Source organism: Zonotrichia albicollis, chromosome 6 (genome assembly GCF_047830755.1).
Source record: "Zonotrichia albicollis isolate bZonAlb1 chromosome 6, bZonAlb1.hap1, whole genome shotgun sequence".
Lineage (NCBI taxonomy): Eukaryota > Metazoa > Chordata > Aves > Passeriformes > Passerellidae > Zonotrichia > Zonotrichia albicollis.
Window position 1 is genome coordinate 9,379,427 of NC_133824.1, and position 14,792 is coordinate 9,394,218.

The following is a 14,792-nucleotide window of genomic DNA, read 5'->3' on the forward strand; positions in this document are numbered from 1 at the left end:
AATCTTGTCTATGTGAAGGTACCCAGAAGACACAGATCTGTCTTGCAACTAAGGCTCCTGTTTCCATTATTCAATCCTCAAAAATTGTTTTCAAATTCAATTAAATGCATTTTTGCATTGATTCAATGTATTCTGTGGGAATTTGTTTGTTCAGAGAAATTTAAGTCTGCAATGACTGAATGACTTAAAGCACAAATAGAAAGGAGAATTAGAAAGTTCTGTCTGCAACAGCCTGAATTTATTAAAGTAATAACCTGGTGGGAATTACAGCTAGGATAACACTTGTGAAAATGACAGCCAGGTAAAAAGGGATTGGTATTTAATTCTAACTCCTTTTGACTTTCAAATTTTAATCTGGTTTGATACATTGGGCAAATTATTAATTTCTTTACAAAGGCTTATTTTAAAATAATTGCACCATATCACACATTAAAATAAATATACAATTAACCAGACACTAAGAAACAACCAACGTGAATAAAACTGCTGTACATGTAAAACTGATGGTGAAGACTTTGAATCTTTAGGAAAAATGCATTGATGAAAATGCCTGTGCTACCTGGTTTGAGTGACAGATAGAAGGCAAAAAATATATTCTTAGTGAAAGTACAGGATCATCTTGCACTGTTTGTAATTATGTGGATTTCAAAGGCAAAGACGTTGTTGACAGCAGGACAGAGATGGAGCTCTGCTACAGGTGGCAACCCTATGCCACTGAATACATCAGACAAGACCCAGTATATTCAAACTGGGTGAACAGATACCATAAAGCACAAACACAATCTTACCTCCAAACAGATTGAGGTGTGTGCAGGCCTTTCAAAGGCCTTGTGCACAGATGTGATTCACACCTGCCATTGTTTATTATAAAGTAAATGTCCACCTTTTTGCAAGATCTCTGGATTTTCTCTACCGTTCATTTACATTCTGCAGTGTTGGCTGGTTGCAGCTGAGAGGTTCTGAGGCTTGACACTTCAAGTTTTCCAGAGGATGAGTGTTCTCCTGAATGCTCCTTTTACTTCTGCAAATGACCTCTATGGAGAAATGCCGTGTGTTCAGACACCATCTAGCATTAGCCCATCTGCCCTATGTTGAAGATCACACTCCAGAGAACTTCCAAGGTCTGCAGATACCAGAGGATCTCACAAGGTAAACTATCCAGCTCTTCCAGGATGACAGCAAAGACAGAAAAAAGCAGCATGGCCCTTAGGAAAAGTCTGACTCTTTGACAATTTGAACTGGTGGGGTTTTATGGTCAATTGGTTTATAAATAAAATGGAAATCTTTCTTGGTTTCACTCTTCAGAAGGGAGGCTTTGATGTGGTGTGGAAGGGCATCTTTGTCCAGCTGCAGCCACTGGTCATCAACATAAACAAAGAGTCCATAGTCCTTGGGATGGGACACTTCAAACTTCTCGGCACACTGCTGGCTCAGCTGCTCAGCTGTGGTATCGCGACGGGAAGCAAGGGTCCTCGACTGACCACTGATTTCCAGAAAGGAGATACAGATGAAATCCTGAAGAGAAACAGGAGGAGAGACCTTGCAGTTAACACAGTAACCTAGGACTGAAGGAGGAAGAATTCAGTCACAAAGCTCTAGCTGCCTAGAGCTCCCAAATATCCTCCAGTCATTCTCCAATGTCCCAGTTATTCTCTCCTTTCTTCCCTCTGTCAGGCTCTGAATCAGCAAATACTTTAGTAAGCAGTTCACCAAATAATTAGCACCATAAAGACACTAAAGTTAAAGCACTTTTTTCTGATTTTACTGAATATCCTTAAGAGAATGATCTGCAATGGTTCATTCTCCCATCTTTTTACAGCTCCTGAAGAAAGGGTTTACAAATAAGTGACAGACAAGAGAAACAGACCAGAAATGTCAGAGATCTGGCCTGAAAACCCCCTGTTTCCCAGAAATGGGATAGGGCTAGCAGTGTGGTGGCCTTGCAACTTCACAATCACCCAAACAGCATCTTGAAAGCGTGCCCTCTGAACTTCCTTCCATCAGTAAGGAAATAGCAGAAGTTATGCTGAGAAGGCTGATTTACTTGTAGCCTGTTTCAGGCAGTAACAACTGTTGTGACAGCTTTCATCTTGCCAAACACATAAGGAACAGACTCCAGAGAGCTTTTGGTCACAGTGGAACCTGTGTGTTTAATTTGCATATGTGAATTCCAAAACAAATCCCATTTTGTTCAGAACATAATGAGGATCCCTGGCAGAAGGGGAGTTTTCAAATGCATGGACTATGGGCTTCCAAACAACATTTAAGGAGTATCACTGCAGTGGATTGAGGCAGGCAGAAGGATGGACAGAGTCCTGCTGAACATATCAGCATGTGGTTTAGCTTTGCCAGAATGGGCTTTCATGTCTGATACTACCCCTCACTCAAAGGGGTGCAAAGTGGCCCTTCAGCTGCTGGAGGTGGTGGGAATCTTCTGGGGAAATGTGTCCTTTGCTTGCTCAGCTATTATGCTCCATGCTAGGTACTTCTATGAGCTACTGCTGCCAGAGCAGCACTCAGGGCTGGATGGGTATTTGCTCTATCTCACACACCATTCCTGGTTTCTGAAATCATCAGGGACTGGTTGGACTGCAATTCGGGAAATCTCTTCAACTCCATGCTTTCACATGGACTACTGTCCCCCACAGAAGACCTTTCCCTGGCTTTCCCCTCGGCATGCACAATTTTCAGTTCTGCGCAGTGAAAGCACTACAGAACTCGAGACGTGGCCTTTGCTGCCTCCCCGTGGGTGATAATTTGATCACAGCACAGGGGGCTGGCTGGGTATCCTGCCTGCCTGAACCAGTCTCATCATGACTGGAGGCCCAGAGCACTCATCTGTCCCGGGACCTTCTCCCACTGGCGCACAGGGAGATTTTGCCAGGCCATGCACAGCATGGGCTTCAAAACTGACCCAACGTGATGGGTTTTTCTGCTGCCAGACAGGCTCTGGAAGATGCTTGACTGACTGTTTTTTGGGATGTCTCAGACCCCCCTACAGCTTTATACCATCTAGAAGCAGCCCTGCATAGCCTGCTCACATCTCAGTTTAGCCCATGATTTCCCCAGGCATTAAGGGTGATGATTAAGAGAGGCTTCTGAGTCCCCACCACAGCTCCTGCATGCAAAGGCTCCTAGCACACCTCCTTTGAGAATGAACAAAAAAAATCACTTTGCAGTTATATTTAAAACTACAAAATTATAGGGGTACTTCAAGATTTCAAAATTTGCTTCATAGGTAGTATGTATTTCAAATGTGGTGTGGTTTTTAAGACCTGGAAACCTTGCCCCAGATGTACTCTTATTTTTTAACAGTGATTTCAATTAATTTCATTTAAAAATAATTATCATATTAAAGATTTCTAAGTATGGAGAAAGCAAGCAGGCTTTTCCCCTAGGATATAACGCCGGCTACCTGCACAGAGGAGCGGGAAGCCCGGGCCTTGTTCAGCGTTCTCCGTCGCTCCCAGCGGTGGATGGAGTCCTGAACCTCCACGCTCAGCTGCCGTGTCACAGTGATTTTGTCGTAGTTCTTGATGTGCTCCAGGACCCCGTAGGTGGTGGTTAAATAATAGGAGCCTGCAAAAGGTGAAAGTCTTGTGTGAACATCACACTTTCATGGGCCATTCGGTCCCGCTCCCACCCTGCCCACACGGGGCAGCTGCCTGAGCCTTGCTGCAGGGGTCACTGGTGTCACCCGAGTGAAGGACACCCTGTGACCAGCATCCTCCAGCCCCTCCTGCTCCACATCAGTGCTGCTCCCCAGATTGCTGCAGCTGTAGATGTCCTGGGAGAGAACATGGGCCAAAAGGAAAGAGCTACAAAAACTGCTTTCACAAACAAGCCCTGGTCACAGATGATTATTCTTTGGGCCACGGCCATCTTTTTGTTGTGTGCGATAGGGGCCATGCAACAGTTCTGTAACTTGGGCTCCTGAGCAGTCCCCACGATGCAGGGAAACAGAAATAATGCAGGACAGGCACAAAGCACTGCAGGACAGGCACAAAGCCTGGATCCAGTTCCCAGCTCCAGCTGCGCCACTCTTGCATGTTTGGATTTCAGGGCTCCTGTTGAGGGATGCCTCAGACCTGCAGGAACAAGTCATCGTCTGTTCCCTCCATTCTCCATTAATTACGCAGGCACCCCAGGCATTCACCTGTAATCCCTGGACTGTTCAGGGCCGCGGGATAAATCTTGGTGACGCAGAGAAACAGGGCAAAGTGGCAAAAGCCCCTTTTCCTCAGAACCCCGTGCACGGCTGCTGTGGCTCTGCTTGCAGCAGGAAATCAATGACGGACTGCAGCCGCAGGGCGGCAGCTCGGCCCCGATAACAGCCGGCTCAGCTGCAGGTGAGCCCTGGCAAGGACAGACACGCTGCTCTGCTGGCACGGCAGCCCCGAGGCAAGGCCCATGAAGGGCTGGCTCCCTCAGCTGGGAACGGGAGGCTCGGGCCCGGGCTGGGGCAGGGTCAGCCCGCGGAGCTGCAGGACAGCGGCGAGGCCATGCCCTGCTCCGGGCCCGGCACCCGGTGCCTGCAGACGGGGACAGCTGACGGCTGCTTCGGCGGAGTTTCACCCCAAGAGCAGTACTGTAAATCAAAGGTGACTCCGACATTAGTGAGGGAGAGAGAATGATGCATCCATCATCAGACGGCTAATTAATTACTTTATTATACTATACTATACACATTTTATCTAAACTGAATCTGCCAAGCACTCAATCTGCACACACCCTGCTCACACTGCACTGAATCTCGTGACTGTCCACCCATGTCCCGATACACACACACACCTGGCCCTGACAGGCCAAGGGAACAAAACACCATCACTTTGGGTAAACAATCTCCATATTGCATTCTGCTTTGGCACAGCACAGGCGCAGCAAGTGATAACAATTGTGTTTTCCCTTTCTCTGAGGTTCAGAGAATGTGAATCTCAGAAACCCTTGGGAAGAATTGTGCCTTGCATTCCTCTGTGAAGAGAAACGCGGCAGCGCCGCAGGGCCTGTAGATGGCCCTCGCACACAGCCCAGCCCAGCCCAGCCTGTCCCTCGCAGCCCGCGGGGCCGAGCAGTGTCAGCCCTGGCTGCTCCAGGGAAGCAAAGACAGCGCTTAATTAAAGAGCAGAGTTTTTAGAGCACCATGAGAGTTTTCTGTAGGAGAGGAGAGACCAAGACGCTGCCATTTGACTTCCTGTGCTCTAGTGGATCGACAAGGAGTGTCCTATAGTTTTGAAGGTTTTTGCCCAAACCACTCATTTTTTCTTAATTGTCTCCCACAAAGAGGTGCTGAGAATAGGCTAAGAAGTCTAAAAGTGCCACTTTTCTCCTCTTAAATACAGTTACCACCCTGTCTGTCATTCAATATTTCTCCTCTTCTGGCTGAGTCAGAGGTAGCTGTGATGGGAACAGGGTGTATCCCTTCCCTCAGAACCCTGGGAGGAAGAGCTCTGAGTCCCCCCGCCCCCAACAGGAATTCACAACTTTTTTAAGGATTAAGTTTTTGCCCACTGTCAATTTCTTCATTTCCATCCAGTTGTTCCCTAAAATCTGTCATTGTCTTTGTTCCAGCATTCAGCATCACCATTGCTATTAAATTAATTAAAAAGTGTATTTTTTATTTGGAGGCAAAATTGAAGTGATTTTGTATATTGATTTATGCAATTTCACAGTTTTTTCACTTCTGCTTTACTTCTTTCCCTTTAATTTCTGGAGCTGAACACTTTTTGCTATTCAACTTTGAAAGGCCTAACTCAAGTTAACTTTTGCCAGTTCTACACTTTGCAGTCTCAGAGCTGTCTTCACTGAGATGTTCTTTTTTGACCCCCATTCCTCATATTTGCAGTTACTCCTACTGTCCTTTCTGATGTGATTATTCAGTCAGTTTGATTTGGAACTCTCACAAAATTTTTCCTTTTGACTGGAGTGCACATTTCACAAAGTCTTTGAGCTAAGAGAACTTCCAGTCAGCTTTGCTTTTGACATCCTGAGCTCCCCAACCCAGATGACTTTAGTAACCAGCCTGGTAGTGTGCCCCTTTGAAATGTAGAACCTGTGTGCAGAGCAGTCACCAAAAGCAGCTTGGTTATGTCCACAAAATACTGTCCTTCAGCTAACATTTTTGTCTGCTAAGAATTCTTTTCAGCAGAAAAACTAGCCTGTGCAGAAACACCTTACTAATGTACTGTATTGCTACTAATCATTCTATTAGTACTTACTTTTGTCCCACTCTGCACTGTCCTGGGATGACATGTTTAGTTTCAGACTTATATCCTCATTTAATATAAATAAAATTAGTCCGCTGTTGTTCATCCAGGACTCCTTTCTAGAATCTCAGTACTTACCAAAGTAAAGTCTAAAATAAACTATTTTATTGGTTTAGTGACGACTCGGTGATAAATGATCTGTGTTCCTAATTCAGAGTGTGTAATTGTCACTTGGGAAGCATGTGCTTTCCAAGCTATATTTAAGAAACTAGAGGCCCACTGGGGTATTTATCTTTGTGATAACAGAGCTCTTTGGCCACTTCCAAACTCAATATTCCTCTCTAACCTAACTTTATTTTCTCTGTCTCACTATGATGCTCAGTCAGAGAACATTGTCAGAAGGTTCACTCAAATTTAGGAGTAGAGTGACCATGAGAATAAAGCCCTCAGGCATATAAAGCAGTTTAAGAAATGTGCTCTTTTCTCACTGGAATAAATAAAAGTATCTGCACAATTTTTTGCAGCAGCTGTTTAATTTTAGCAAAAACCTTCCAGCTTTTCAGCCTTTGGGCCAAGTGACACAAGATGTCTCTGTTTAGGTTGCTAATCCACCACCTCAGTTATCATTTATGGTGAGTCCCTGCCTTTTCTAGCTAAAAGGAGTTAAAGTACTTGGCAATAATTTTAGAGATTCAGATTTGAAAAGACTGGCCAAAGTATTATCCACAAAATCTAGCCAGAGCCCTGCTGCCCAACTTTCACAAATGGTGATTTCCAAAGTGAATATCCCATGAGCAAGCTCTGTACTCTTACCTTCTCCCAGCTGCAGAGCAGGGTCCATGAGCTCCATCATATACTCCACATTCAGAAGGACTTCAGTCAAGTTGCTGCGGGCCAGCACATACATGAGCACAGGGAGGAAGTCATCTGCACCATAGGGCTTCCCTGAGCAAAGAGAAACACAGCATGGTCCCAATAACACCAAAAAATCATGGTCCCACACAACAGTGTCAGATTCTCACACACTGAGTCCTTTGCAGACTTCAGCTTATGTTACCTGAAGAGTTACAGCTCAAAAGCACCAGCAAAAATGCCGAAACCAGAAATTTAGGTCACTTAAAAAGTAAGTTAACTTGCTTCGAGCCCAAACTAGGATGTTGAAAATTAACTGGAGAAATATAAACTTAACTTCATTGATGACAAACAATTGGCAATTTTTGAAGAGTGCAAAGGCTTCCAGCTTGTCCCTCTGATTTGATACTGATATCAAAACTGCAGTTCAGGTTGGCAATATTAGTAGGGAAGTTATCTATGTGCATTAGGGGTATTTATTCTCTTAGAATTACTCTATGTGTGGTACCAAAAAACAGAAAATAGAATTTGAGACAGTGGTTTTAGGACTGGGGAATTCTGTGTTTATATCCCTTCAGAAGGCAAAACATCACACTACATGATCCTAATTAAAACAGTTGCCCAAGAGCTAGGATCCAAGAGGAATCATCTTTCTAAATATGCTGTCTAGCTAGGAAAACAGAAAGATTTTTACATTGGACTTTAACCTAGTTTTTGAAATTGGTGCACAGCAGATGCTCAATATTTCTTGTGCTTAAAACATTCTTATCAACTAAGTTAACAAAGTGATCTAACAGATAGTCTATAAGAGCTCTTTGGGATAGCTAAGAACAAAAAAAAAAAGCATGTTAAGTCGCAATTACAAATAATTACTACTTAAGATAGAATCCAAACTGAAGCTTCCTTACATAAACCACAAAGCACACAAGGATAACTTTTTTCATTTGAAAGATACTTTCACTTTCAACCAGCATGTCATAAAGTCATCATGGAAAACCCACAATAGCAAGTTTTTTACCAGACCAACCTTCAGAGCTGACCATTCCTCTTAACCTACTCTGCTTTCATTCTGAATGTCTTTCCCCAGACTGTGGGGAGTTTTTTCTCCCCTGTGCACTTGGATATGTTGGTTTATGGACTATGTGTGTCTCAATTGAGAACTGCTTGTCTCAGCTCAAGGAATCAAAGCTAACCTTGATGTAGTTTTGGTGAAATTATGCTCCAGCCATTTTTGGCCCATAGCACACATGCTCTTCCATGGTAGGGCATACATTCCTATTTCTCAAATGTTCCCACTGACTTATTTCAAATATTTGCCATGAGTCAGATTTCTTTTTTTGTCATTCATAGCTGACGCAGATTCTCCACTGGCAAAGAAAGATATTCTTCTGAAGCCTCAAATAAACATGAGCTTAGTCCCTGATTTAAAAAAAAAAGTGTGGCTTTGAAATAAACCCAGTAATACATCTTGTGAACAGAGAGTTGATCCATTTAAAACAAAGAGTTAGAGAATGAGAGATCATCAGGGCAGTAATTCAGTCTGTTTCTAACAGAGCTCACACATGCCATAACAGACTATTTATTTAATGAAAGCTGGATTAACACTTTCAATTCTGATTGCTTTGTTATGGCTGCCTTTAGTTAAAATACACAGCCTTAAGTCTTCAATGAAACTACAAATGGACTTCATTGTTCCATTAACATCTGTATGGACATTTTTTTTGTCTGTTTTTCCCTTGGCTTATGTCTCTGTGAAAACTTTAGCTCTGTGAAGAGTCTAACTCATTACTGTCATATACATTACCTTAATGCAAGCAGCTTACTGTTATAGCTGTTTAATATTTTCTAGGGGGAATAAAATAATTAAAAAAAAAGAAATATGACAAAACAGACATGAAAATGTAACAGAAAATCTTCTCAGCAAAAAGCCCTATTTTCTTTTTGCTTTGTTGGTTGGTTGCTCAGTTGCTGGCTTTTTACATGTCACCAAAGCAGATCATGAGCAGAGAACAGACTGACCAACTAATGCAGGATGGAAACAGCAGCTTGGAACTAAACAATTCCATGTCCCCATTCACCAACTTCTGGAGTCTACAGAAGTGAAAGTTAGAAGAAAATTCTCAAGAATGCCTACAAAATCTCTCTGTTTCTTTTTTGTTGTCTGAGAAGTGGTTGTAAGTACAATCATGTATAGAGACAATTCTTTTTCATGCTGTTTATCTCATTTCTATAAGCTGATTTAGCTGCTCTGCCCTCCAGTCCTTGCTATAAACTCTTCTCAACTTTAAGACTTCATAGAAATATTATTGGACTTCCAGCTGTTTATATGCCTTAAATATGAAAATCTGATCTACAGATTAATAGTGAATGCTGAGCAGGGATGACTCAGGTCTGACTGAAATAATGGAAAGAACACATGTTCCACGTCCTGTATACTCACAACCTGTGTGAATTACTAGACACCACGTTAATCCACCTGTGGCTATATGTCACCCAATTTTAAATACCCACGTCCATAGCAAAAGCTGAGGTCAGCAGGAGCAGAATCTGTCAACAAGGGAAAAGCAAAACTAATCACCAATGATCTAGCTCTGACTCCATTCTGTGTTTTTTTTGTGTTGCCACAAGCCTCCAGTGTGGCCAAGGGCAGGCCAGGCACGGTATATTGCACCTTGTAGGCATCTCAATAGCATCTCTCCCCTGAGTGCTCCTGGAGCCAAGGAGAAGTGCCTGAGAGGGCAGGGCTCTGACTGTCCCCTGTTCTCCTGGCCCCTCCAGGTACAGGGACTAGCTTTGACATGTACAGCCATCAGTCCAAGTGTGGCCCTGAGATGCTCCATATCTCAGTCCATCCATAGGGAAGATAGGTGCTGTCAGCAACTCAAATATGCCCAGAAACAGGAGTCTACAAAGACAGATGAAATAATGTCTATGGACCAAGACACCTGAGAGGTTGTTTCAGCACTGTATAACCCCCATGTTTCCTGTGCCACTAACCAGTGTCCATCTGGGAGCTGCAGCAGAGGTATTCTCTGCAGGCTGCTGCCTCCTCAGCTCTACTTTCAAGCTGGGCCTGAGCCAAATTCCTAGACCTGTATGGCTTGCTCCATCTGTGGTCTCTCACAGAGGGGAATTTTTGCAGCTGACAGAGTTAAATCTTGCTCTGACCCTGCCACTGCTCTCAGTGACAGTGAGACTGAGCTTGCCCATTCAAGGTGGTGCTGTCCTACTCCAGATACGACTTGCTTGCTTCATTTCCCCTTCTTCCCTGCAGGGTCAGGAAACATTTATTTCATAAATATCTCTAAGAAGCTTAAAATAAGCCTTCTCTTCTGCCACAAACTCATCCTATTATGTTTATAGCAAAGCAAGTACAACGTCAGCTCCTGGCTGGGACACAGCACTTGAATAGATGAGTATAATTAAAATACATGATTTAAAGCCACTGGAATTCTGCCCAAGCCTCCATAAAGAAATTACAGTCTATTTTAACACATTCATGCATTTCTTTTCTCTCTGTGTATATTCTAAAAACCAGCAGATAGGGGTGATGCCCTGCACCTTTCTCTAATATTTTACAAACACTAGCTTGATGTCTAGAAGCAGATCTCCACAAAATATGAGTTTTAGCCTCAGTTTGAAGCTGGGAAACCTGAGGTGCAGGAAGGCTAACTGGGATTTGTTTAAGATCATAAGAAAAGATTGCGACTTTCCCTCAACACACTAGCATTTGCTGTCTCTTGTCTATCCTATACTACTTTCAGCAAGGTTTAATTTGTGATATAGTGAATTAAGTGAGTTAATAGATGTAGACAGCATGAATTCACTTCAAAAATGTGTGGTTTAGAGATCAGAGGAATTCGGTCCCCATGAAAAATTTGAACTGGCTCTTTGTAGAAATTTTGCTAGATGGCAGAACCCTCAAAATCTCTAGTCCATCACTCTTTGTTAAAAGTAACTTAAATACTAATATCCTCTTTTGAAAGATATCAAAATAAACCTGTTATGTATAGCTTTATTTTCCTTCTCAGAAGTGAGATATGATAATAAGCAGTGTAATGGGATTGCTCTGACAGTTTTAGGAGCTTCTAGCACGGGCTCTTCACTGGCTGCTGAAGTATTGGAGTCCAGCTTCCTTTCTACAAGCTTAGCTATCCCACTAAAGACACAGCTTTGCTTTTGCCAGCTGCAGAGCCTTAAAGGAGTACATCAGGGCAGCTAATATCTGGCTGCTCAGTTCTGTAGGAGTGACAAACTTCATTCTAAAAGCTAAGGAAGAGAAATATTCCAATGGAATATATGTCCTGTCTATCCTCTTTTTCCAAAAGCAGACTATGCATATTATCCTTGCAAAACTCTGCAATAGAAATTATTAAATCAGATGTTCTGGTCACCTAGCCAATTCCATGACAAGTACAAACTATAGTTTTGAACTATATGGTCCAGCTGCCTGTGCAGTTCAAAGATAGTCCAAAAATGAAGCTTCATAATCTTAGGTAGTTCGCAAGTTAGAAATGTTGCAGTAATTCTGCCTCCATTCTTCTTCAAACTCCTTTGAAAGCAGTTTGCCCATCTTTCAAACTTCCAGCCTAGACTTAGAGCTTTTCCATCCCTGATCTTCCTCACTCATGGGCTGACCAGATTTGGCCTGTTTGTCTCACAGACTGTCTCCATAAACCAATGCCTATTGCTGCTTTGTTTTTCCATCAGCTGTCTTCCACAGTGGCAGCTCCCAGGCAGCACAAGGCTGGGTGACCCGGGCACACCACTGCCAGTACACACCACATGTATTGCACATTTGCATTGATTCTCACTCTACAGGTGTCACTTGTGTTTTTGATGAAAAGCAGAGATTCTCATTTGACCCATATCACACAATATACATTTAATCTTTTTTCTGAGTAAAGGTATTTCTGAAAGACACATAATAAGCATTTTTTCTATATAACATTACTATGTTTCCACATAAATTGGCTCTGTGCCCAGCTGTCCCTGTGCATATTGCAGCATGCCTTCCAAATGCAAGAGCTCTATGATTCCTGCCTCTTACATTCTCTAGTGCTAAAAGAAAAAAAAAAAAAAGCCAGCCATTTTGTGGAGTGTGGGTTTTCAAAATCTATTTTTTAAAATGCATTTTATTTTTACTAACCATTTCTAGCATTTTTAGCAGGCAGGTGACATATTTTCAGATTGTCGGTTATATTCTTGGGGGCATATGTTTCAGCCATTTAAGTTTGCATAGAAGTTGGAAAAGCTCAGTGAGACACCTCAATACTGTCATAATTGTGCCTATGATGAGGTTTCACTTACTAATATCACTGCCTACATAGTACGTACATATGAGTATTAATTTCTTTGATAGCCAGTAATGAATTAATCAATATATTCACTGGAGTTTGCCTTGAGTCATCTTGCTCTAAAGCAGAAGCCTATATGCAGCCAGATGAATCATCTGGACTCCATGGACTGACTGCACAATGTGTGTGATGGGAGGCTTGGCATGAAACCCCTCTGTGGCCACCTACAGCAGGATGTAGCCAGAGATTGGTCCTGCCTCAACTCTATCATGGAGCTGTGCTCTTGAGAGAAAGATGTATGACTAAGACTGTGAAGTTGCCTTCCTGATTCCTTGTGATGAATCACTTCCATAAGCTGATTGCCTTCAGCTTGAGGAAGAAATGCTAGTTTAAACCAGTTTCGGGTCCAACCCATTCAGTTCTTAGTCTAAAGTATCAGAGATTTCAACCACAGCCAATTTATCAGGCAGATTTTATCATGTAATATGAATTATAATCAAAACAAAGACATCCTCCTTTCTTAAAATGTCTTGATAGACATGGAGTCAGTCAAGGCAGAGTTTAAAGTTTCATAACTCTTTCAGCAGGGCAAAGATGGACACCATCACAGGTGCAGATGTTCCTGAGTATGCCCGTCCTTAGTTTTAAAGGAAACTTGGTACCTCTTGGGACATCCTGGCCAAACCTGGAATGCTGTACATGGGTCTCAAAATGTTAAAAAACTTGCTTTTTCATATGAGTCTGAAAAGAAAAGGTGCCTGATTAGGTGATGTTGGCATTTTGCTTTGAGAAGTAAAACCATATTCTTAGGTCAGCTCATCCTGTGGCCAGCCTAAAGTGAATAAAACCTGGTCTGACCTGACAAATTGCAAATTAAGTCAAACACAAGGAGTTTCCATGTTATTGAACAGGTAATGTTTCTCACAGAGGTAGACTGATTTTGGGAATGATTTGTGTTTCACTTGCTCTGATCTTGGAAAAGGAGGGACCTTTCTAATTGAGCAGTTAGGAAAAGGAGTGAAAAGGAGAAGAAACTATTGCACAGGAAGCTGAGCATGGCCTCTGCTCTTCCTGTGTGAAGAACACTGTGCTGCCTCACGGCTGGCTAAAAGCAAAAGGGGCCCTGTGCTGTTGCTCTTGAGATGGGCAGAGAGCAGGAGATTTCCCACCAGCTGAAATCTGCTCTGAGGACCCCACAGCATGCTTTTCCCTGTCATAAAAATATTTCAGGTTGCTGAAATATTTCAGGTTCCAGTCTTTGCCACTGGAAAATAAAAGTGTCATGGGTTCCGTTCATTCTGTGAAAGAGATTTCACACATTTTGCTTCTAAGTCTACAGGGCATTTCACTCAATTACTCTCCAAGTCTGCTGTTTTCCAGGAGTTAGATACAACATTCTTCTCCCCTTAGCTTCTTTTTCAGGTCTGAATTTGTTGGGGTACATTTCCAATATTCCAGGCCAGTTTTCTTCTGGCCAAGCCCTGACATGCATCACTGATCATGCATAAGAGAGAAGGAACTTGATATAAGGGAGAGGGAACTGGATGCCCAGGAGTAAAATCAGCTTCCAACCTACACCCTGCTGAGTAGTACTCAGGATGAGAGAACAGCTGAACTGGCTGAAATGCACTGCTTTGGTTAGCGTGGCAAACCGCAGTGAAACCATCTAATTTCATGAATGTCAGTATTTCAATCATGTTGGGGTTTTGTAATTATTTCCCTGTCTCCTCATTTCTGTTACAGAAAGTGACACAACAGTATTTCCTTCAACAGAAAAATTCCAGCCTCGAGCTAACTAAGGTGTGATGTGTACATAACACCAGCATCAGAAGGAGACCATGTGGGTTTTAGTGAGGCTTGCAAGTCCTTGATCTAAACCAAATTTATTCTCAAACTTCAGACAACTGTTTTAACAAAGTCACAGCAAATTCCCCTACATATGTCCAAATCTCATAATACCTGAAGACAGTGAGAGGTCCTTTCCACCCTGTAGCTAAGGCTCAGCCCTGGGGTGGTTTCTTGCTCTGGTGTTAATGTGTCTGGACTGGTCGCTGAACCTTGCTGCTTACTATCCAAGAGATCACCTTGAGGTGAGGCTGAGCAGGGACATAACGATCCCTGTATGAATGCTCCAAGGCTGTTGCCAGTACAAAATAAAGCAGAATAGCTAAAAGCACCTTTGGTGACTGAGTCCTTAAACAACCACAGGTTATTGCAAGTTAATACCTGGCTTCTCTCCAGATTCAGGCATGGCTGGTCATCAGCTCACACTATACAAAAAAAGCTCTTAAACTGGCAAGGCAAATTGCTGGAGGAAGGGACTTGCAGGTCTATCTGCAAAGATGCATCCTGGCCAAGGGTTTAATTTCTGCATTAGTGCCCATGTTGTGTTTATACTGACAGCACATACTGCCTTGCACAGAAGTGGCTTTTAGAATTT

General features: G+C 42.8%; 1 protein-coding gene across 1 annotated transcript in view; it reads right to left on the minus strand.

Annotated features, from left to right (window-relative positions):
• Positions 1-222: 222 nt before the first annotated feature.
• The window catches only part of RIN3 (Ras and Rab interactor 3), a 65,019-nt gene continuing 50,449 nt past the window's right edge, over positions 223-14,792 (minus strand). Inside the window, exons 8-10 of the mRNA XM_005483169.4 lie at positions 7,017-7,148; positions 3,416-3,579; positions 223-1,515 (exon numbers count right to left, since the gene is read on the minus strand). Coding sequence (XP_005483226.2) covers positions 1,207-1,515; positions 3,416-3,579; positions 7,017-7,148 — 605 coding nt within the window. The 3' untranslated portion in view covers positions 223-1,206. The remainder of the gene's footprint in view (positions 1,516-3,415; positions 3,580-7,016; positions 7,149-14,792) is intronic.